Source organism: Cryptococcus neoformans (assembly GCF_000091045.1).
Source record: "Cryptococcus neoformans var. neoformans JEC21 chromosome 5 sequence".
Lineage (NCBI taxonomy): Eukaryota > Fungi > Basidiomycota > Tremellomycetes > Tremellales > Cryptococcaceae > Cryptococcus > Cryptococcus deneoformans.
Window position 1 is genome coordinate 416397 of NC_006687.1, and position 23447 is coordinate 439843.

Sequence of the window (23447 nt, forward strand, 5' to 3'; positions counted from 1 at the left end):
CCGCAAGCGGTGACCAGTTGTCCCGATCCGTGTAGGTTTCACTGGCGAACAGCCGTCGGTCGTCATTCCGTCATGTTTCGCTGTCCTTGGGATTGTTGACACCTCCGTCCGTCGCCCAGCATGCCTTCCCCGCCTCCCCCACTCACCATCCCCATCCTTCTACATCCCACACTCCCCTCCCAAGCAAGGCACGCCCTTCCCCTCCGCCCCACCCACATCGCACACTGGACGGTCAACTCTAACCACGGCCAATCAGCCTATACAGCTCTTGCAACGCAAGACAATACCATCTGGGTCGTTGCGGACCAGCCGGCACCACCTCTTGATGATCACGACCTATTGCAGGAAGAGACATCTACTCATATACCCAGCATCTACACTTCGTCACCAATTTCTCCTCGGCGCGCTCGACCAGCACCCGCTCGACCACATACACCATCTCAACGGCCTGGGGCAACTTCTACAGCATCTACAGCAGGATCATCCTCTCAGCGTCGCACTTCCGCCTTTTCTCCTCCACTCTCTGCTCATCAGTTACCTACGGCTACTCTCTCGTCGGCTACTGCTTCTGCTGCTCCTCCCGACCAGCATGTCCACCGGTCCAGCTTATCCGGGAGAATGGAGCTTATGGGGCAGCTCAGAGAGCATAACGGCGGCAGAGAGAATACAGGAATAGGAGCAGGGCTGGGCATTGGACGGAGAGGTCTGACAGGTTTACATGGCCAAGCTGAGCAAGATTCCGGGACGACATCCCCAAAGTCGTCCATGTCTCTGTCCACAGAAACCACCAGTACTGTCGGCATGTTCAGTTTCTGGCAAAAAGGCTCACAGTCAGATGCAGAAGAGAAAGGAAGAGAGATTGACGAGATAATGCAAGAGATCAATGTGGACAGAGAGATGGAAAACGAAAGGCGAGAATCTGAAAAGGAGAGTGAGGATCTGAAAGTGGTTGAAGCCGCGATAGAGAGAAGTCCGAGTTCTGGTCAGGGATATAACCTCCCAGGAAGCCATGCCAAAAGTCACGGATGCGAGTGGGGGAATAAAAAGGTCTGGAGAATTGTGTTGAGGCGGGTGGATCGTGGAAAGATAGTGAGCTTAACGGCCTTTGAAGAATTGGGAATCTTGTGTGTTTTAAGAGATGAAGGGTAAGTGTATCAGCATGCTTGGAAAATTGAGCTAACTGATCCCTTGCGCCAGACTGTTGGAGATTTTCTCTTTGACCACTTTGCAATGCGTGGATTACCTGGAGCTTGAGGGGCCCAACTCACGTCATTTGCAGAAGGACCCTTCTAACAGCAATACTGCCATCGTCAAGCTAGGGCAAGTCTGGTCCTGGAGTGGTATACATATGGCTAGAAACGATACAGTGGGAGCTTCGTTCTATTCAAAACCACGATCAAATGACTGACGAAAATCCATTAGTCACATATACTCGTTGCACATGGTCTTCCCTGGCCTTGTGAAACACCTAGCCCTAACGGAGAAGTGACTCGAGTAATAATCTTGCTATTCAATCAGGATCAACAGCCTTTGCTCGATCCTATTGCAAAGCTCGAGCTTCCTGGAGAAGGTGACGTTGGGTTATGTCAGGACGGTGATAGTCAGTATCCTTTCGGAATATCCTGTAAACGTTTTAGCTGATGGGGCTTGTTTACTTAGCTAATTACTTAATCCACGCAACTCCCACATCCTTAACATCATATCCTATCATCTACTCTCAACACAAAGCCTCCCCTTCGAGCTCTCTACAACTTCATCCTGGGCATTCATCAGCAGCTTATCCCTCTCGCTCCCATACACCGAATCTTGAGTCGTCAGACGCTTCCTCGTCTCTCTTAAGAAAATCGGTCTCTTCATCCCGCCTTCTCGATCCCCATCAATCTCATCCACATGAAAAAGAACACAGCTTTGCGAGATTCCTTGCTCGGCGAACGGATTGGTCTAAGAAAAAAGATGAAGAACATGGCGATCAGCCGATCATACATCCTGCTTTGGGAGAGGGTAAAGAAGTTGAGAGGGACGGATACGGACATTGGACAAGAATTAAGTTGCATGAGAATGGAGAAGGAGTTGGGTGGGCTGATGATGGAATCGATGTCAGCAGCTCCATTGCAAATCGAAGTAACAGCACTGGTAGGCTGACCGCGGTACAGGAGTTTCAATGTGACGGGAAATCATTGTGGATTAAGGGGACAATATCATGGACAAAAAGGGTATCCGCTCGAGAGGTGGTATTCAGCAAAGGCTGGAAAAAAATCGTCATTCTGCGTGCAGTAAGGGAGTTTCCTAAAAGGGAAATGCGACAGAACTGACTTCGATGAAAAGGATGGAAAGCTTGCTGTATATGCGCCGCAAGGTAATGAGGTGCCCAAGGAAGGTAGTCGTCTGAAGTAGGTTTTGGCTGACTGTCTTTCATTTGTAAACTAACAAACCTAAGGTTTGAACAGAAGTCTATCGATGATGATGTGAATGCTATTTGCTTGACAGAGTCGGGAAAGCTCTTGTTGAGTAATGTCAGCGCCGTGCAAAAGGGAGACATAGATAGCCCTGTAATCAGCTTTAAAAAGTATCTGACGCTTGAGGAACCACCAGAAGAAGAAAATGGTTCTTTCAGTCATGTCGTGCCTTATGGAGTGGAGAACGTCCTTGTTGCTGATCGTGAGCCTGACTCAAATGCGTCAAATTGGGCAAACATCTGACAACCTGTAGGCCAAGGAAATGTCTATCTTCGAAAGCTAGATAGGGTCATACATCAAGATAATATAGACCCTACTACGGATGATAAGCCAAGTGTTGACCGACTCGACGCAGCTGTTACGTGTATGAAGATTGTACGAGGTCCAGAGGAAAATGACAAAAAGTATCTTGTTGCGGGCGATGAAGATGGAGTAATTAGGATATGGACTGTAGAGTATGTTACCTTATGCGTACTCTCAGACAAAACTTGACTGATCATTCCCATAGAGAGTTCCAATTTTGCGGCTCCTGGACACTCTTTGCCTGGCCAGTAAGCGATTTTGTGCTTTTGGATATGCCTCAAGCTGGGCCTCTGCATGGCACATTGCTTTGTACCTCCCAAGCGGGCACCGTCGGTATTATATCCCTGTCCGAAATGGAACAGTAAGTACTGAATTTTGCAGAAAGGAAACAAACTGACGTCCTTGATGCCTCTCAGGCTTTTCCTAATTCCGGCTGCAAGATCTCCTCTCCGCCACATCTATTTGGCAAATACTGACATCCTCCTGGCGTATGCGAATGGGAAAGCAAGGGTATGGAATACCGAAACACAGGAGTTCAGGCGCTCCACAGGGCTGGACGCTGCGGAAGATATGTTACAGGCTGGGAACTGGACGAGAGTGTAAATATCTTCCTGACAGTCATTGCCGAAATAGGAGACTGACGTTGACTATAGTGACTTAACAAAACGACATACACAAACACCTTTGACCGCTTGTGTGGCTCAGCCATATGCAGCAAGCCAACTTGGACGTCTTCTCAATCTCGATCTTCGCGAACTCGGTCGCTGGTTGCACTCTTCCAAGAACAACCCGCATCATAGTCCTCTTCCAGCTCTTCGGAGCCTTCTCTCTATTCTTTTTACCTTCGGAGTTAGCGACAAAGTCGATGAGACGTGTATCAGGAACCTAGGTGTGCACAAGCCTGAGAAACCCATTATGGTAGGATATGGAAGTGCAGAGTGAGTGATATTGCCATCATTTACACTAGACGGTTTTCACTGACCATCATGACAGTACCCATGAAATTGTATATGCGCAAGGAGTTGACTCATGGCGAATATCGGAGCGAATCACAGGGGTGAGACAGTTGGCAATCATAACTGTCTTAAGACCGTTCTTAGACTCCCCAGGTATATATATATATACTCGTGACTTTGACAGTATGACGCTAATTCAGTATGATAGATTTAGAACAATGGGCCGCTGAAGTGATAGCGTTTTACACTGCGTCATTACCTCCAAACATCATCGAACCGGACCTAGAGTTCTTCGCGTCTTACTACATGGATCCCTCCTGTATGTGTTGATTGAACATTGATGAGCCGAAATACTTACGGATACCATAGACGACGTTCATCAGGCGGCCAGATTATTATTTGCGGCCAGAGTAGGGAGACTGTCAGGCTCTGAGATAGACACAGTTGCTCGAACCAGAGAACATGAACGTGAGTTGCTTATGGGAGTAAAAACATTTTTCTTATGAAAAACCACGATAGTGCCCATCCTTCAGCCCGAGGAACGCAAGTTTTGTGGTTCGGCCGCCAATGCTTTGACGGTATTAGGTGGTATCGCCTTGCAAAAATATCAGTGCATGGGTCCTGCGTGAGTGACAATAATCTTTCGTAAGCCGAACTGACAACTCCGACAGTGCGCTCAAAGCTCTCGCTGAGTCAGTGGCTCTTTACCTTCATGAACCGAACTGCGACTACATCTCTCTAGCGGTAGAGCTCTGCTCGAAAGGTTTTACAATTTGGCAAAGCTATGTAGACCCTTCGGACCTTCTGCGCCGCCTCTTCCATCTGGCAACCAACAAAGAGCCGCCGTCCATGTCCTCCCATTCTTCTACTAGCATAGCCGCTCAAGCGCGTTTAGCTATTCTGCTGGTCGCTTCCTCTAATCCCCCTCTTTTCATGTCTACACTTTCAATGGACATATTGGACGCCAAGAGCGCCGAGAGTAGAAGTAGTATCATGAAGCTATGTGTATTTATGGCCAGAAAAAAGCCCGCAGTGTTGGAGAATGGATTACCTAGGATAGCAGAGGCGGTCGTTAAGAGTCTCGACCCGAATGTTGGTAAGATGAGGGATGACGTCTGGCAAGCAGCTACTGTCATCTTAAATGAGCTCGTTTTAGCGTAAGTCTATCTTGTTGTAGGATATGATTCGTTTGAAACTGAATTTCTTCGCAGATTTTCTACGATTGACTTCCACAGTCGGACTCAGCGCCTGGCTGTGGGGACACACGAAGGAGCAGTCATAATGTAGGTGCTTCTGCAACGTTGTCTCTTATCACCACTCATCCATTCCAGGTATGATCTCAAGACTGCATCTCGACTATACGTCCTTGAACCGCACAAGGCCCCAGCCTCGGCGGTTTGCTTCTCGCCTGATGGACGTCGACTGGTCACAGTGTCAATAGAGGAAGGGTCTGTCACCGTTTGGAAGGTTGGGAGTAGTCTAAGCGGATTTTTCAACGTCGGTGGTCCACCTAGGCAAGGTGGTGAAAAGGGGGAGCCGTTCAAGCGGATAGAATTTAAGAGGGCCGATGACCGTAAGTTCAGAGACTGTCCAAGAAAACCAATTCTGATGCAAGACTCCTAGGTCCTCTTGATTCAACTTCGGCATTAAGTGACGTACAGATAACATGGTTGGGTGCTAGACAGGCCAGAGTCACGATAAAAGAGACAGCATTGACATTTGAGACATGATTGGGCCATTGAAAATGCCATGCAAATGATCGTAGAATGCTATAATTCCAACATCGACCTCCTATACAAAGTGTTACATAAAATCTTCTGCTCCTTTCCTTCCAACTAACCGCGGTATTATAGCAGGTTTTTCTACCCATTCGCCCTCAAAATCATTTTCCTCCTTTTCATTCTTGTGCTTCACATTTCTTTGCTCATCCCCATGTCTCTCATTATCTTGCTCGTCTCTCTTCCTCTTCTTCTTGTCCTTCACTTGCTGCTTTGGCTCATCTTCCTCCTCTCCTTCTCCAATATCGAACGAAAGCATAATCTTTCGCTTCTTGCTCTTTTTGTCCTTTTTCTTCTCCTTATCATCTTTAGCCCGATTATCTTCTTTTTTCAAGGTGAACACGGGTTTGAAAGTCGTCAAGTCTACGGGCTTCTCGTCTTCTATTTTTTTCGGTGGGAAGGGGTCCCTGTACACTTGCGTAGGACCAGCAACCTTTCCAGGTTGTTCCACTTGTTTTTCATCATCATCCGCATCTTCCTCGTCACTTTCATCGTCACTGGCGAAGATTGCTTTGAAAATATCAATGCTGGGCTTTGTATACGTCAAAGTATCCCTTCCCTGATTGATATCCTCCGCCATGCCCACTTCAGCTATGGATGTTGGGGCTCGCTCGTCGGTTACAGCCTGAGTAGATTGTGGTATGGAGGTGGGCTTTGACGATTCAGTGGGAGCTTGATATATAAACTTTGACTCCCAACTGGCATCATTTGCTGGAATTGGTAAACCTTCTACGCTAGGGGCAGAGGGTCCGGGAGCGGCTTCAGAATCGGAAAGCTTTCCCTCTGGATGCGGATCCGCAACCCCAAAACGCTTGCAAAGCAACTTCACGGGGTAAAATTGTCTTGTCTCTCGAGTCATCTTCCCGTACATCCCGTTCATGGCCGCTTGTTCTTTAGGCGTCAATTGCTTATCCATTTTAATTTCATCAACGCCCTTTGGCTTTTCCATCTCCGCTTTGGCTTTTTCGGCGTCATATATATGCAGTCCCGGCTTAGCTTGCTTAAGATCTGACGCAGCGAGAGAAGATGATCCCGAAGTGAAACGGTTAGACATTGCAAATGACAAGGGTTTAAAGATTCTTGCTGATGATGCGAAGGCTTCGAGTTCAGCGTTGATCTCGTCAAAGGAAGATGATGGCAGAAGTGCGGGATTGGGGTCTTTGGTATTATATGTCTGAGAGATGAGATAGGAACGGTAACGCTCTTGTTTTGCTGGGTCATCACCATATGGGATAAAGCCTTTGAGAGCGGCAGAAGCCGTCCGAGGGGATAGCGGAGGAATTTGAACTTCAGTCGCAGGCGTACGGGTATGTTCGGCGGATTCGGAGGGTTCGGGAACGAAAGATAATTTGAGAGGCGGGGCTATCTGCGCAGAATCTGACACCGAAGCGAGACGTTCCCGATCTTTTTCAGTGATATACTCATAGACAGATTTGGCTTTTGACATTCGTGTTTCTTCTCCCAGGGCGGCACCGCGTTGCTCGTAAGTGAGAGGCTTTCCAGGTGCGCCTCTGATGACTTCATTTTCTTCAACCTTTTTCCCCGGCTCTTCGTCCCATTTCCGAGTAGTGCCCCATACTCGTGCAGGGCGCGGCCGCCAATCTATCGGTATTTCGGGCATCGGGAACCTATCATCATATGTTAGCAAAACCTCGTAACGATTCTGAGATTGCAGTTTACCATTTATCCTGAGGAACTCCTTCTGGATCAAGCATGAAACCTACTAAAACGGGCCTTCCATCATGCCAGTGATCTTCTGCATCCACGGCCTTTTTGCCTCCCTGGACATCCGTTGACCCCATTCCTAGTCCAGGCCGCGCTGAGCCACCCATAACGATCACATCATCTTCGTCGTCGTTATGGTCGAATGCGAAAGGTCTGGAGGACGTCGAAGGGCCAACGGCGTAAGGGTCATCATCCTCAATATCAAGGGGTCGTGGAGCCATCGCCGGTGCTACGTTGATGTATTCAGCTGCATGAGTTGTTAAAGTCGATGGAGAAGACTTACGCAACCTGCTCATGCCCTTTCCCTTCTCGAACCCTAAGCCCTGCTTATCTTCTTTAGATTCATACACCAACAGTCTCACATCCCTTGGAGCAAAAGTATGCTTTCCAGCTTCCGCGTCATCGTGTCCGCCATCATCCATTCCTAGCCTAGCTTTCCCGAGTTTACCTTCTTGTATTCTCAACTTTCGAAGAGTGACACGAGGTCCTATACCCTGACCTGGTCTCCATCCCAGTTTTTGAAGGAGCTTCTCGCCGATGGATGACTGGGCCGGTGCTATCAGGGATTCCAATACGGATGGAAGGCTTCGCTAAAGATCAACATCGGTGCTCATCACTGACTGCGAAATGTCTTACTTTTTATCTGCAAGGGGTTCCCTCGTCCCAGCAAAAGCTTCATTTCTGAAGATATCAGTATTCTCCAGCTGCCTATCGTCTCGCATTTGCTGCAAGTCTTCTTCATCCATGAAATCCTCAGCCCTTTGGACCTTTGAGGCTCTACTGCTCCGCGAAGACTTAAAGGTAGACGGCGCCCATCCTGCGTAAATATCCTTGTCAGTGATCCGTCCAATAATGAGAGCAGACCAACGAACCCTCTTTAGATCCAGCAGTGTTGAAGTATCCGGCTGACCATCCACCAGTGAATGCTCCGTGGAATCGACGTCGACCTTGCTCATCTTTCACCTACAACAATAGTCAGGCGGAGCCGTCGCAGGCGTTGGTAGTACCTACCTCTTGCTTCCACTCGGGCACATACTCTAACTTGTCCTTTTTGGTGTCTGCAAGAGCAGGCAATGGAGTACCAATCTACACAGGCATGTCAGGAACACAAAATGACATCCGAGAACAGAGAACGTACTTGGACGAAGGACTCGTTCAGATAAGCCGAGTTGAGGTTCACCTGGTCGAGTTCTAACTTATGTTTGAGCCTGGAGGTCATGGTTGGGGCTGTTACCCTTTCACAAGAGAGCTTCTGTGGAATATAAGTTGACTAACAGGTTGAGAATGAGCTCGACGAGGAGAAGGATAGCTGCAGAAGAAGTGCATAAATAAGCAGCGGGGGAACACACATGGATCGGGACAGGCGGACCAGATCGGTTTGGACCAGTGACAGACATCAAGCTCGTACAGAAAGGCTGATTAGCGGAATTATTTTTGATTAGAAATTGCTCCCAGCTTGCATTACCAAGAACACCCACGTCATGATTTTTTCTAATGATTTTGAGCCGCGCGTCGCCATCATATGTATCCAACCGACGAGAGAGACACACGACGCTGCATCCTTCTTGAATTGTCTTCTGGAGATAGAATCTCCGCTTCTTGACTCTACATTCGTCGTTGAGCATCCATCTCGTCGTCGCTCCATCTCATCGTTGCTCATCCTACTGCACTCGAAACACCATGTCATATCTCCTTTCCGTTCCCGCGGGACGTGCTTTCCGCCGAGAAAACAGCAAATGGGTTGACCCTCAACCCGAGAAGGGTCTGATTCAGATGAAGCTGGAAGACGACTTGATGCAGCTTTGTGAGTCGCTATATAATAGTATCAATGGAGTAGAGCTGAAATAAATATCATAGCTTGGAAATCTAGGGAAACCAATCGCGTTGAGGATGTAAGCTACTTGCGGCGGATAGGCCCAAAGAGGCATGTAGCTAATGGTGTTTATGATAGGAACTTATCATCTTCCCCGGTGAAGCTACCTTTGAAAAGGTTTCCCAGGTGTGTTTTAAGACAGTATGCAAATCCAGGATCTCATGAAACTTATTTACGCGTAGGATCCCACTGGAAGGACTCACATTCTCAAGTTCTCCAGTTCCAACCAGAAGTACTTTGTAAGTCAAATTTATGTTGGTGCGATGGTCGGTCCCTGTTAACGCGTAGTAGTTCTGGTTCCAACGATTGTCCAGGGAGGGTGATCTGAGAGCCCAAGTAGATATCAATGAACTCTTGCAGGACCCGTCCTACCAGTAGGTCGTCAGATAAACCAACTGTGACGAATTACTCAATTGTATACCAAAGACCAGGTAGTGCCGATCTTCCCGCGCAACAACTCGAGCGCGATTGGCCACCGACTCCTGGCGCTCCTCGTCTTACTAATCCACAGCCTGCTCCTGCTGCCAACGCCGATGCCAACGCCGACGCCAACGCCGATGCCGGCTCTTCTTCCAACCCTGAAACAAGTAGGAAGAACATGGCGAGGCTTTTGGCGGAGTGGGCACGTGGTGGTGCCCTTGGTCAGCCTGAAGACGGTAAGTGAAGTATAGACTCCAAGTCTGTCAGGGTTGTCTAACTTGGCAATAGATGCCCGTCTCACGGACGTGCTTTCGCCCTCTAACATATCTGCACTCATCTCTTCCGATCCTGCTCTGATATCCACCATCACTCCTCTCCTGCCTCCTGGTCTTTCTCTCCCCGAGAACCCTACTGCCGAGGACATTACCCCTATTCTTTCTGCACCTCAATTCACAGATGCCATTGCGAGCCTCGACAATGCCCTTCGGAGCGGTGGCTTACCAGGTGGCATGATGAGGGAACTTGGTTTGCCTGAGAGCGCGGGGAGTAGTGTGAAAGGTTTCCTCGACGGGCTTGTAGCTTTGGGAAACAAAGAGGCGGAAGACCAAGACGATAAGATGGAGGAGGATTAGAACAATCTTTTTACATGACTGAACTGCATGATTGAACACCATGTACGAATTCAAGATTGTATATCATGCGTGCGTGAGAATGAATTTTCTGTTATGCTATACGAGCTGTTTTGTTCTCTTGCGTGAAGCATATCCATACTGGATGATGTAAGTCACCTATGAAAAAGGTTCACTGTAAGCATCATCTGCATATTACTCTTGTATTGCTTGCACATCATTTATTAGTAAGTCGATTGACTTTTGATTGACTTGCTTGTCACCGCGCTGGGTCAAGCGAGTAATGCGTGATGAAAATTGGGCATCGATAACCTGGATTCCTAGACTATTTTTGGCTTTCGCCGCATAAAGATGAGCCGCAATGCCCAATATATGTGTATAAGTTGAGCATCTCAGCTGAGATTGGAATGTGACATTTTTGTAGTTTCGTCATTCATTTTGTTCCTCTATGAATTCGTTCTTATAAATCACATCCCGTCTCAGCTTTCAGTTTGCTTCCCTCCCGAAACATATTCAAGGTGCCGCCCTTCAACTCCCTCTCCAGACTCTCCCTCGGTACGGCCCGTCCGTCATCCAGACAAGCTATCGCAGTTACAGCCACAGCCATCCGTTTTTTCAATTCCTCTAGACAATCTTTCCGTTACTCAGCTACCAGAACTTTCGTCAGCACTTCCATCACGAAAATGCCTCCCATCAACAAGGCCCAAGCTGAGCAAGTCGGCGAATAGTGAGTGAACGTGGAAGGCGAACATTCAGGTGAAGGTCGTTGATGAGTCATGCAGCGACTACTTTGTCATCGGTGGTGGTTCCGGTGGTCTCGCCTCTGCTGTGAGTGTACAGTTTAGAGCTGTTTAGTATCTGAACCATCTACACGGCTCAAGGGACACTAATTATGCTGGTAACAGAGGCGAGCCGGTTCTTACGGTGCCAAAGTCGGTCTTGTTGAGGTTTCTCCTCGACTGGGTGGTACTTGTGTGAACGTCGGGTGAGTTAAAGCAGCATGTTTCCCCTTGCCAAATGATATAAAGGCTAATGCATGCATCACAGTTGTGTGCCCAAGAGTATGTCTATTATGAAGCCTACCCTATAAATAAACAACTCACGATATAATAACCTTTGTCGTGCCGTCCAGAGATCATGTGGTGTGTTCAAGCCATCAAATCAATTTTCCCATGAGGACTGACATTCCCATAGGTATACTGCAGACGTCGCCGAAAACCTTCGTAAATCTGCCCAATACGGCTTCGGCAAGGAGGGTGAGGGCTACAAGCTCGCTGCTGACTTCAACTGGACCGAGCTCAAGCACAAGCGAGACGCCTACATCCACCGTCTCAACGGTATTTAGTGCGTCAAGAGTCATTTTCGATATCATTGCTAACGACATTTGTGATAAAGCGAGAGCAATCTTGAGAAGGACCACGTCGATCACCATCAAGGCTGGGCCTCTTTTGTCGATGCCAACACTGTCGCGATCGAGCCTCCCAATGGCGACAAGTACACCGTGAAAGCGAAGAACATCGTTATCGCCGTCGGTGGCCGACCCACCGTCCCTTCAGAGAAAGACATCCCTGGTGCTTCCTATGGTATCACTTCTGACGAATTCTTCGAACTCGAAACTCAGCCCAAGAGGGTCGCAGTCATCGGCGCCGGTTACATCGCGGTAGAGTTGGCTGGTGTCTTCAATACCCTCGGCTCAGAGACCCACTTAGTTATTAGGCACAACCAGCTTTTGAGGACCTTTGATCCTATGATGTCAGAGGTCCTGGTTCCTTGCATGGGTATGTCTTATTTCACGTTTTTGTGAATCAGATGCTGATCATCTTACAGAGAAGGCCGGCATGAAGATTCACAAGAAAACTCATGTCAAGAAGGTTGAGAAGACTTCTTCTGGCTCTCTTCTTGTTCACTTAGACTCCTCTTCCGAACCCATTGAGGTCGACTGCCTTCTTTGGGCTATTGGCCGACACGCTGATACTGCCAAGTTGGGCCTTGACAAGGCCGGCGTGAAGTACGACAAGAAGGGCGATGTCATTGTTGACGATTACCAGAACACCAACGTTCCTGGAATCTACGCTGTTGGTGATGTGGGAGGCAGGATGTTATTGACCCCTGTGGCTATTGCTGCTGGAAGGAGGTTGAGTAACAGACTGTTCGGCCCCGAGAAATATAAGAACGACAAGTTGAGCTACGACAACATCCCCAGTGTCGTCTTCTCGTGAGTAATCTTAGTAGGGCCTTGATAGAGCGGGAAGGATTTACAACTTCTCTAGCCATCCCACTATCGGCTCCATTGGTCTCTCTGAGCCTGAAGCCAGGGAGAAGTTCGGTGACGATAACATCAAGATTTACAAAACCTCTGTGAGTTCTCCGTCGTTTACGTGACGCTCCAGGTTCTGGAGCTGACGGTCATCGACAGTTCCGTGCTATGTCTTTCGCCATGCTTGATGAAGACCACAAACAACCCACAGCATATAAGCTCATTTGCACTGGTCCTGATGAGAAGGTCGTCGGTCTTCACATCATCGGTGAAGGCAGTGACGAGATGCTCCAAGGCTGTGAGTATTTCTTGTGTAGGCGGTAGTCGTGAATTGCTGACGAATGTCCCAGTTGGCGTCGCCATCAAAATGGGCGCTACTAAGGAGGACTTTGACGCTTGCGTTGCCATCCGTACGTCTGCAATAGATAATGCGACCCACTGCAGCTGCTGACTCACTTACCGGTAGACCCCACCTCATCCGAGGAGCTCGTTACCCTTCGTTAAAATATAGAAGCAGAAGTATAGTTGTTAGATGAATGAATGCATACAATTATCGCGATAGTTGACAGTCCACAATGCTGAATGCTATGAATGTTATTATTATAGAGTTATTTACTACAAGCATCTACCTTACACACATAAAATACAGGCAACAAGTATAATGACATTCAGAAAGTCCAAACAGTCGTCCGTCTATTTTTTATAATTACAGTGCTTACTTATGACCCGGCCCCACGGATACAGGCCTCAACTTCTTGCTCTTCTTCACATGCCTTCGAAGCAGCTCCAGGTCCATGACTTGGCACTCATCACACTTAGCGGCGAGTCGACGTGAGGCTTCGATGGCTGCTAAAATTTTGTGATGGGTAGTGGATGCCGGAGGGATTTTCGTAGACAATTCTACGAAAGATCAGAGGGAGACGAGGAGACCAGCTATAAGACCCTTACCTTGGAAAAGGAGCTTGTACCTCGATGCGCGCTGAACCGGCATCAAAATCTACAATAGCCATTTAGACCTCATCACTTTCAATCAATGTGCACTCACAATGTCCAAGTACGCCAGTCTTTCGTCGCTCTGGTCGTCTTCCTCATCAATTAGTCCCTTCCCCCGCTTCTTTCTCTCATCTTCCATGACCTTGTTCAAGCTTTCGGTGACTCCACTGACGACAACATTGCCCACTTCCCCCGCCCATTGTCCCACTTCTCTAATCAATGTCTCTTCCATTTCCAGGAAGGCCTGCGCCACGCCATAAGGTGAGACATCATGAAGGAACGCGGAAGAAAGGTTGAGGGAGAGATCGAGGAGACTCGGAAGGCGTGATAACAATGTCGCCAGAGCCATGGATGTCGGTATACGGGCCGGTAACTGCGATTTCGTAGCCGGGAGGATGAGGGCTGGATCTACATGCTGAGGTGCAGTAGGAGATGAAGCCATAGAACTCATAGGTCCCAATGGAGCTTGGGACTGATGCTCCCCCAGGGAGCTGCGGTGTTTTCGAAGAAGTGAGGGTACTGAGCCAGTGCGGTAGTGACTTCGAAGGCGAGAGGGTGCAGGAGGAAGCTCAGGCGGCTCAGAAGTAGGACCAGTACTCGTTCGGCTGAACGGTGACGCAGGGGTGGATGTGCCATCCTTGTCTTTGGATTTGCTGGCAGCTGCCGCCTTCGCAATCTTTACACCATGTTAGCACCACCAAAAAAACCTTGGGTTGATTACTTACCCTAAGACCTTTGGCTAGCAATTTTGCATGTCTGCTTTCTCCCTGAACGATTTCTCTTGTGACAAACCATGCCGCTATACTCTGCTGTTTGGCCTTCTTCTCCAACACGTCCTTAGATTTACCTCTCATTGTCAGCCGCTCATCGTAATCTTCTTCTTCTTCTCCTGCACTGTGATTTGTTTCATTGCGTCCTGACGACGACGCAATCGATATTCCACCCCCTAAAGCCATCCTTGCCCTTGGATCATTCTCAATTTTTGAAAACTCTTCCAACATATAGGCAAATTGATTATCGTCTTTGATATGCACTAAACTCTGGCGATAACGACGTCTGACCTCATGCGAATGACGTTCAGACTCATCAAATGCCAAGTTACGAGAGCGATGGCGTGGGCTGGAGGGGGCAGATGGCGAGTAAGGACGAGGAGGCTGAAAATATGAAGGTAAAGAGAGAAGCTCCGGCGGAGTGTACGGCCCCAGTAGGGTTCGCCAAGTGTGCAGGGAATCGGAGGGAGGAAACGGGTCCTTTGGTGTATTATCGGTCGAGGAGCGGGTGGTGGCTGAAGCAGAAGGCCCAATGTCGTTAGAGACTGGGGATGAAGGGGCAGTGCCTTGAGGTGACGTGGTATAGGATCCACCAAGGACGTGGTCAATCGAATTGGCGGGAGGCGACCTTTTCTGAGGAGGCATTGATTTACTTCTTCCTGCAGTCCCGCTTGCGTTGAAAACATCTTGTAACCGTTGCCCAGGTAACGAAGGCGTTGCCGACAAGACTTGCCCAGTATTACCATCGATGTTTCTCTCCGCACACATGGAAGGAAAAATCTCAGGTGAAGACCTGTAGACACTTTCCCTCTCTTTGAGAGCCGGTTTGCAATTGCAACCCTCCGTACTATTCAGGTGTGGTACGCCGCTCAAGCCCAGGTCCGTTACATCCTTATCTGTTTCGTGACCATTGCTAGGCTCCTGGATAGACCTCTGCTTCTGTTTCTTTTTCCCAGGGCTCTTGCCCATGCTTATTCTCCTCAACATCCCACCAAAACTGAGCGATCGTTCCATCGGGATTTCGTGACCTTTTGCGGGTGACAAAGGTTCAGGAGGCAAGGGCGGAAGGTTTATGTCTCGTGACGTCGCAATTCTTAGCGATTGGCAAGGATTAAGTTCTGATGGATCAGGACGCTTCTCGCTAGATGAAAGCGACATATGCCTTGAAGTCCAAGAAGATTGGGCAGGTACGGTCTTTGAGAGATGAGGAGGTGGAGGTGCAGGGCGATAGGGAAACTCATGGAGTCGAGGTGTTTGGGCAGCCGCCTTGATGCTGTTTTCAGAACTCGCCATTCTCGAAGAGTGCCGCATCGGCTCACGGCCGGCGTCAAGAACATGCTTGACATCCTCTGGGGATTTCCGTAGGTCTTTCTGCGGTTTTTTATTCTCCGTCTCATCCCAACGCTTTTCATCTGGCCGAATCATATTTTGCCTCTCGGGTGCGGGAAATGGTACTTCTTGAGCCTGAGATACTACTGCAGGAGTCGCAGTACCTATTTCTCCTACACTATAAACAGACTCAGATGCAATGCTGGGGGACAACAAAAACGCATTATGCCGATTTGGGGTGCTGTCACGCACGGGGGAGAAGAAAGAATGGTCTTCAGGGGAACCATTGTTATTGATAGGCGTGAACCCTTCGACAGGCGATCTCAACATGTCGTTTCTTGTGGGGGTCTCTGAGGAACCCATTTCCCTGTGAGACACCGAACCAAAATCAAAATTGCTTGTTTTGATTCTTAGCACTCGCCCGGACTTGTCCGGAGTTGATGTCTTGGAAGAAGCTGCCTTGGACACTGGCGAATCTAATAATGCCTTTGTCTCCTCTTGTACAATTCCTTGGTCCTCAAGAACCTGTTGATCAACTAGTGATGTGCCTCCCAACAAAGCCTCCTCACTTTCTAATGGTATTTTAGTCATCTCAACACCCATTCTGGACCAGACATGGTCATTCAGCAATTCCCTTCCTGGCAAATCGGATGGGGTTGTAAGCAATGCCGACTGGGCGGATTCCTCCGTCGATGGACAGGCAGCGGAGGAGGTTGAAGCATGTGATGTTGCCGTAGAAGGGTTACGATTGAGAGAAGAGAAATAATATTGATTCGCAGGGGCTGCACCATCAGGGAGAGATGTATTGCGCGTAGGTGACAGTGGTGGAAAAGGCGGAATTGAAGGAGTGGTTTCCATGTGTACGCCTGACGACAAAGCAGGCGCAGGAGGTGAAGGTTTAGAGTAGGTCGCTGAGCTTATTGAGGACGACCTAGGTTGACGTGTCTTCCTAGTAGTAACCACATCTTGCGACTTTGTGGTCGCTTGTTGATCATGTATCATGGATGCCGGTCTCCTTTTTGCCAGTCTCTTGAGTGGCCCTTCTTGTAATGGCCTTGTTGATAGGTCATTATCATCTTTAACGTCAAGCATCGGGGATAATGGAAGATGGGCATTTCGAGAGAGTACTGGAGATATGGTGGCCGACGATAAACATGAGGGGGACTCTGTGGGCAGGTCGTCCGTAGACAATGCGAGGCCTACAGATGAGTCTGCCGATTGGAGCTCATCTGTATCTGAAAAGTATGTGGAGGGTGTTTGCGATACTGCAACTGGGGATGAGGTGTCCCAAGGAAAGACTGCTGGAGGAACATGCTGATGGGTTGATCCACACTGAGGCGGCAAAGGGGAGCCGCTGCTTGTAGACTCAGCGGAATCCAAGAAACTGAAGAGAGTCAGCTTGCACGGTGAGGCAATCAAAATTTCTAAACTTACCTGCATGGACATTTAAGGCTGACATCCAGTTCGGCTTCGCTTTCGCTAGTTACTTCCTTGCTAGAGGTCCTATTCCGTCCTTTGAAACTTCTCATTCTCCCAAAATTCCAACCATGTCCTTGGGCAAATGAGCTTGGAGGATACCTGTTTTCCCCTGTTTTATCTCGTTTCTTCTTTCCCAAAGCGTTCCTCTTCTCGACTGGAGACGAAGCGCGAGTAGATGAAGGTGAATAGGAGGTGGTAGTAAATGATGAAGAGGATCCTGCGGCAGCCTTCGACTGGGTCGACAGTATAGAAGGGGAAGATTGTCCAGTTTTCGAAGAATCAAGCTGAGAGGCATCTTGCAAACTAGCTTTCGATCTTCGTTTGACAAGTCTCATAGTATGGTTGTTGAATTAGACCACCTAACCTTGGGATGGCTATTAGGGCAGGAGAAGAGTTGTTTGTAAACTGTTGGTGAAAAAGAGATGTGTGGAATGTTGCTTTGTTGACGTCAATAACAGACAGCAGTGCGGCCCAGGGATGCTCGCATGGTGTAGATTTGTGCCTCTCTCTTCCCCTTCTGACGGTGTAAGCAATACGCTGCGATGTTAGACTGTCTCGTGCTCTTGTGGCCTCATTTTGCACCTGCCCACACCACCAAATGAGACACAGGAACCCCTCGTTTCTCTCTTCGGCCTATTGATCACAGCAGTGACGTCACACAATTATCGGATGTAGCCTAATAAAGCTTCGCGTTCACCACTCATCATCAGGGACCGAAACAGTCGAACCACCTCGCATCAATAATTAAATAATCGCCTCCTCGCTTCGTCCTCCTCTTTCCACCACCACGCTCCCTATCCGTTCGTTTACGTTCCGTTATCCCGTCCCCGTCCTCCATTTTTTTCTGTCAGCTGCCACCTGCTCTACTGGTAACGACTGTAGCTGTAGTGCTGCAGATAACTCTCCCAGATTTTCATGCTCTCAGCTGAAACAGCTGGCCTGATTTGCAGTGCATAAAGTAATGCATGATAACTGGATGCCGTACGGTCTTATTAATTCCTTGGATTTGGACCCTCTGATGATGCTTGCCAAGAAGCCGATGAACAGGATTAAGCCATTGACCATTAATAATGAGCCAGGATACTATTTTAATTAACAATCGGCGGTGAACAAGTGAACGGCATCTTATTACTAATACGTATAGGATTGTACGAATAAATAATGGGTAACTAATTATAAAAGCTGTTCAACCACATCATCATCTTGAAGCTTAACTTATTTTTCATGCGTCTTCCTGGTGTGAGCATTCTATTTCAACTTCGTCGCTAAAAGATATGAAGTATCTACTACAATAAATAATGGTATGGACAACACTTTGTCTATTCACATTTTTCTCATCATTACTTTTTAGTCCTTTCAGTAACAATAACCTCCTTTCGTTCGAACAACTTCCGTAGCATAAAAAGCTACGGTCGTTCCTTTCATCGTCTTCTGATAAACCGTACTTACCATATCAAAGGGTCATGAATTGACAGTGATCGCATACCATGTAAGATTGATTCAGTACTCGCATGTCTTTGATTGAATGAGACTGCCAACAGTATACTAGCAAGATGATGAGAGGCTTCTTCGGTTCTTCGAATAAAACAGCAAAAAAGAAGGAAAAGGAGCATAACAGTAGTGGCACAGATCCAACATCTAGCCTGACTACATCTGGGACCGAGACCTCTAATTACAGTGCATCGTCTAGCTCAAATCGCAGCGAAAGTAAGTTACATTCCATTCCATTCCATTTCCATTATCAGCGGACAACCGAGAGAAAGCTCTCTAGGCGACGGTCGAGTCGATGGCTGACCGTCGAAAGTTATTAGTTTCTATTACCAGCAGCAGTAGTGCGTCAGAAGAAAGCTCCGGGACTAGCACATCGTACAGCTCCAGTTCAGACAGTTCACCTGAAACGGATTCGTTGTCGTCATCCAGTGACAGTAATAGCTGTGAGTAAAGCTTCACCTGGCGACACCATGAAACAACCGCCGTAACAATGCGCTATTTCAGCGGGAGAGACATCCTCCCGAGAGAGCACTTCGCCTGAAAACACATCACGTGCTGGAAGTAAGTATTTCTGCCGCTGCATTTAGTTTACTCATCCTTCGGTGTAGTCACTCGCTTCTTCTCCCGACAAATGCAAAACGTCGCAGATGCTTTGACCGGCAAAAGATAAGTAAAAGCAAATATGTCTGGCTCGTCATCATGCATAGTCACCTTGTCCTTTCATCATCATAGTCTTGCTTTCCAAAATCCCATTTTCCCTTCCTTGTCATCCAGTTTGGCTTTCCATTGGAGCCACCACTCCATCCCTAACCTTCTATGTTCATCTCTAAGATCTTGAGTAACCATTTTAAACGCCTCCTCCATCAATATCAATCTATCTTCAGAGCCCCTGGGTGTCTCTTGGATAGCAGTGGATATGCTGTCGAGGTACGCTGGTAAATCGCATGTTGGGATGTAAGGCGCCAGACGAATGGCCACCTGACGGCTTGCGCGGGAAGGAGAAAGACGAGACATATACAGTCGGCAAAGCGAAACAGACGAAGGGCCTCGCAAAGCAGCGTAAGAGGTGATCATGGGATAAGCGTCTTTGAACTGATTATCACTGATGTTCCCCGAGTTTATTTGCTATACGCAGTAAGCATAATAACTTTTAAAATAAATAAATAAAATGTCACGCCAACATACTTTGATCAAAATGGTAAGATAGTTGGGCAATAGGATATCGAAAAAATCGCTTTGCGAAGCTGATGTGCCGAAAGTGGCCGCTGAAGCGCGGAGAAGGGAAAGGAAAAACGTATGTGCAGCCTCGAAACTAGGACGGTGTTGGTATCTGTACGAGTGCCTAGATCATGTCAGTCTAATAACATTCAATATGAGCATGAGGGCAGGCTCAGCTTACTCTTCCGCGAGGGGTAATAGGATATCAATAGAGCGACGACCAAGTTGATGAACCAACTCATCTCCTAACAGCAACAGAAATGCAGCTCTCCCGTCTGATAATGGATCCTCTTGGCCCAAAAGGGCAAAGAGCCTTTCGGCAGCTTGCACCCCACCTTTCCCTGATACGATATCGAGTGACCCAAACAGTATGCGGTGGTAATTCTCAAAACTACCTTTACTGTCATCAGTGAGGTAGGCGAAGGACGCTAAGGCGAGAAGCAGCTCTACCGCACGATCGACGGCCGGAGATTCATTCTCAGATGAAGTGACTCTGGCAACGAGAATGTCAATAATTGCGGAGGCGGGGAGAAGGAAAGATGAGAAGACTGATTTATGATGTTCTAGAGTCGGGGTTGCTAGAAGATATATCGTAATAAATCAGCTCGGCTTTTTCGTAATAAGCTAATGGCTAGACTAACCATCAACTGTTTGTTCAGACAGTTGTTTTTCAAGTTGGCCCCCTATGTCCCGAATGGTTAAGCAGAATCTGCTGAGGGCATCCCAGAGATGACCTCTGCTTGATGGCCCTCCTGAATCAAGAATGACGAACGAACGTGCCAAGGCTCTTGACGTTATGGCAAGATTATCCACGCCATTTGGACTGTCTCTTTGTGATTGATCGATCAACGTGTAAAAATGTTTTTCCAACTCAGCATTTAGACTCTGCACGACCTTATTCTTAGCGCACTTTCTTCGTTTAAACATGACTGAACCGATACTGACCAATATATCCAGGACACCCGCTCTCTTTGCATCCAGATGAGGTATAGCTGTACAGAAAAGTAGCAGATTGTCATCCAGGTTTTTGTCGATGCACCCTGCTAGCCGGAGAATCACTTCTTCCTCCAGTTTGACCCTGGAATGACCCCAGTCTACCATCTGCACGTCATCCAAACCCTCTAAGACTCCTACCAAGATATGCAGTGGTCTGGAGGAGTCATTGGACGAGGATAATACGCTCGTCAAGACATGTGCAAGCCAGCTTCTAGCCTTGGCTGTCGTCCTATAATGAGAAAAGTAAACATCTTTCTTTTCCTCGTTGATTCTGTCGACTACAGCAGAGACTGAGAGCCTAATGGCGTCCCTGACGTCCGCTGTTGATATGGTGGGCGTATCCCATAATGATTGTGAGGATATGAGCTCTAAGATGAACTCTTTGAGAGGAGTCGGGCTGAGGGAGGAAAAGAAATGCGTGATGGCGCCAAGTAGAGTTCGATTGGACAGCGTGATTGGAGAAGGAGAGCGAAGAAGGGTGATAAAGGCCGACAAGACGGCAACGGTGTCATTCTTAGATTGGGCCATTATTTGTTATCTGATGTTGTGGCCGATGGTTACAGGGCCTTTTTAACTTGTAATTGGGCGAGAGATGGATGAGGTGTAGTCTCGCCGTCACTTTACGGACTCTTGTCTCTGCCAGTGTCGTTCGTCTTGATAGACTGGACAGCCGGCTATCATTGCCAGTCAAGCTCTGGTGGTGGAGGTTAATAGAGCGATGAGAAAACGAGGGAACGCACACAGATCGGGACACAATGAGCGCGCTGTGTTTGCTGTAATTTGTATTTTGAATGCTGAAATTTTGCTTCCGCTTTTATTTAACTATTGCTGCCATTACACCACTTCCATATACCTGCTGTTGCAGCTTGCTGTTCTTCCAACGGACAAATATAACATCCAACTGTCCATTTCTTTACGATCTCAAAAGCTTTGCCACACTCTATTTTTGAGTTACACACAAATGGCAACCATTCACCCATCTCGCATGCGTTTGGTTCCCGGGGCAGCTCAACAGCGACTGCCGCCACCGTCCTCTGCAGAATTACCATCTCGAGAAGACGAGCTCAAGAAAAGCTTAATGGAGCGCAGATCAAGGGATGACGGAGCTGGGTCGAGGTCCGACATGGAAAGAGGGAATAGGGATGACCGTGATAGAGCATATGAGAGAGACAGGAAGGATAGCGGTTATGACCGGGACCGTCGAGACCGAAGAGACGGCAATGACGGGCGCCAACGGGACGAACCACCCCACCAAGAGCGTCGTGCTTCCCCTTCTTATCAACCATACCATTCGCATGACATGACTGGGTCAGCTCCGGCTCCATCTGGTCCTCCAGGTGCTGGACATGGGTATGGCTATGGGAGACGCGATGATATCCCGCGTGGACCACCCGGATCAGGTGGAGCTGCTCCTGTTTTCAGAGGAAGCTGGCAAAACCCTCCTCCAAGATTCAATGGACCTATAGACTTTGAGAGGTGAGTTATGGTTGGCTATATAAGACCCCATCAGGCTTATTTAATCCGTTTCCGCAGACGAAGGCAAGAGCGCAATGACAGTACATTCTCAATCTGGCCTGCATCTCCGAAGGGACCGCATCGTGATGAAGAGTTTGTTTTTTCTTTCTTCTTAATTCATTTTTACATATCAAAATAGAGTCGCTAATAGCAACCAGTGAAATTGAAGCTGAACGCAAAAAGTCAAAGTCCAAATCTTCTCGCAAATCGAAATCAAAACGGTCAAAACGTTCCAAATACTCCGATTCTGATTCGACTGATTCTGAAGAAGAACGAAGACGCCGACGTAGAAGACGTGAAAAGGAGAGAGAAAAAGACCGAGGGAAAGACAGGGAGAGAGAAAGGAGGCATGATTCGGATGACGAAGAGCGGGAAAGACGAAAAAGGCGCCGGAGCGAAAAGACGGACGATGACCAGTGGGTCGAAAAAGGCCATGAGAGGCAGTCGAAAGGAAAGGAAGTTATCCCTGCGCCAGTCAAGGAACAAGTCGTTGAAAACGACGATGACGATGTTGAAGTTGGACCACAGTTGCCTAAGGAAATCAATGAAAAAAGGGGCCGATCCGCGTGAGTGGCATGGAATTCTAGCTTGGCGTGTTCTTTACATATACTAATCCTTTTTACTAGCTTCGCCAACATGCTTCCCGGTGAAGGAGAAGCTATCATGGCATATGCCGAATCTGGTCAACGAATTCCCCGACGAGGTGAAATCGGTCTCGATTCTGAACAAATTGCGGTATATGAATCCTCTGGCTATGTCATGTCGGGTTCTCGTCACCAACGCATGAACGCAGTTCGCATGCGCAAAGAGAACCAAGTGATCAATGAAGCGGAGAAGAGGGCGATTCTCAAGCTGCAGCGGGAGGAGAGGATGAAGAAAGAGGGTGCAATTGTCAGTCAGTTCAAGGAGATGATTGACGAGAATTTGAGAAAGCAGGGGTTGGATGGGCAATAGGGGTATCAGCATATACGCATCATGTCATCTTCCGAACTGATCATCTGCCATACTGCCATACGATAGTGTAAAAATGTGGGCTGGTGGCCGAAGATGGTAATAATTGGATGCACAATAGCACAGTAGACCTTTCTTTTGGGGCGGGGTTCTTGAAATGGACACAGCAGGTGACCCGAGCGGGCTTACGTCAAAGCGTAATTAAGGAAAACTTAATACGGCTGAGCCGAATTGTAATGCCGTGGAGGATCTGATTAGGGAATTTTGTAATTATAACGGAGAATTGTTTGATTCTCGTTGGGCCGCGT

General features: G+C 48.0%; 8 protein-coding genes across 8 annotated transcripts; 5 read left to right on the forward strand and 3 right to left on the reverse strand.

Annotated features, from left to right (window-relative positions):
- Positions 1-88: 88 nt before the first annotated feature.
- Positions 89-5482, forward strand: CNE01530 (conserved hypothetical protein). Its single transcript, XM_024657185.1, has 19 exons — positions 89-1145; positions 1198-1366; positions 1423-1600; positions 1660-2096; positions 2154-2273; positions 2326-2390; positions 2438-2658; positions 2710-2911; positions 2965-3120; positions 3176-3358; positions 3413-3697; positions 3753-3868; positions 3924-4034; positions 4085-4183; positions 4235-4340; positions 4387-4872; positions 4927-4998; positions 5047-5288; positions 5339-5482. Exons 1-19 carry the CDS (start codon positions 121-123, stop codon positions 5443-5445), a joined length of 4380 nt encoding a protein of 1459 aa, XP_024512833.1. The 5' UTR covers positions 89-120; the 3' UTR covers positions 5446-5482.
- On the reverse strand, positions 4434-8516 carry CNE01540 (conserved hypothetical protein). Its single transcript, XM_024657186.1, has 7 exons — positions 8357-8516; positions 8230-8304; positions 8091-8181; positions 7855-8035; positions 7502-7803; positions 7174-7447; positions 4434-7121 (listed from the first exon to the last, which is right to left on the reverse strand). Exons 1-7 carry the CDS (start codon positions 8435-8437, stop codon positions 5519-5521), a joined length of 2607 nt encoding a protein of 868 aa, XP_024512834.1. The 5' UTR covers positions 8438-8516; the 3' UTR covers positions 4434-5518.
- A 244-nt stretch (positions 8517-8760) lies between these two features.
- CNE01550 (hypothetical protein) lies at positions 8761-10581 on the forward strand. The gene is made up of 8 exons (XM_024657187.1): positions 8761-9022; positions 9076-9110; positions 9170-9217; positions 9274-9330; positions 9383-9465; positions 9518-9747; positions 9800-10367; positions 10465-10581. Exons 1-7 carry the CDS (start codon positions 8899-8901, stop codon positions 10141-10143), a joined length of 921 nt encoding a protein of 306 aa, XP_024512835.1. The 5' UTR covers positions 8761-8898; the 3' UTR covers positions 10144-10367; positions 10465-10581.
- Positions 10582-10602: 21 nt separating this feature from the next.
- Positions 10603-12974, forward strand: CNE01560 (glutathione-disulfide reductase, putative). Its single transcript, XM_570771.1, has 12 exons — positions 10603-10867; positions 10923-10968; positions 11046-11125; positions 11188-11201; positions 11273-11282; positions 11335-11484; positions 11536-11918; positions 11968-12355; positions 12411-12498; positions 12557-12695; positions 12748-12807; positions 12864-12974. The coding sequence occupies exons 1-12, from the start codon at positions 10824-10826 to the stop codon at positions 12899-12901; spliced, it is 1440 nt and encodes a 479-aa protein (XP_570771.1). The 5' UTR covers positions 10603-10823; the 3' UTR covers positions 12902-12974.
- On the reverse strand, positions 12935-17543 carry CNE01570 (hypothetical protein). The gene is made up of 5 exons (XM_024657188.1): positions 16924-17543; positions 14116-16873; positions 13443-14066; positions 13346-13394; positions 12935-13297 (listed from the first exon to the last, which is right to left on the reverse strand). The coding sequence occupies exons 1-5, from the start codon at positions 17301-17303 to the stop codon at positions 13113-13115; spliced, it is 3996 nt and encodes a 1331-aa protein (XP_024512836.1). The 5' UTR covers positions 17304-17543; the 3' UTR covers positions 12935-13112.
- A 627-nt stretch (positions 17544-18170) lies between these two features.
- CNE01575 (hypothetical protein) lies at positions 18171-19175 on the forward strand. The gene is made up of 4 exons (XM_024658517.1): positions 18171-18675; positions 18780-18902; positions 18964-19020; positions 19068-19175. The coding sequence occupies exons 1-4, from the start codon at positions 18522-18524 to the stop codon at positions 19127-19129; spliced, it is 396 nt and encodes a 131-aa protein (XP_024514368.1). The 5' UTR covers positions 18171-18521; the 3' UTR covers positions 19130-19175.
- Positions 18654-21371, reverse strand: CNE01580 (expressed protein). The gene is made up of 5 exons (XM_024657189.1): positions 20623-21371; positions 20319-20562; positions 19859-20255; positions 19645-19801; positions 18654-19584 (listed from the first exon to the last, which is right to left on the reverse strand). The coding sequence occupies exons 1-5, from the start codon at positions 21199-21201 to the stop codon at positions 19186-19188; spliced, it is 1776 nt and encodes a 591-aa protein (XP_024512838.1). The 5' UTR covers positions 21202-21371; the 3' UTR covers positions 18654-19185.
- Positions 21372-21506: 135 nt separating this feature from the next.
- On the forward strand, positions 21507-23444 carry CNE01590 (conserved hypothetical protein). The gene is made up of 4 exons (XM_570777.2): positions 21507-22149; positions 22207-22281; positions 22347-22754; positions 22815-23444. Exons 1-4 carry the CDS (start codon positions 21635-21637, stop codon positions 23140-23142), a joined length of 1326 nt encoding a protein of 441 aa, XP_570777.1. The 5' UTR covers positions 21507-21634; the 3' UTR covers positions 23143-23444.
- Positions 23445-23447: the final 3 nt, after the last annotated feature.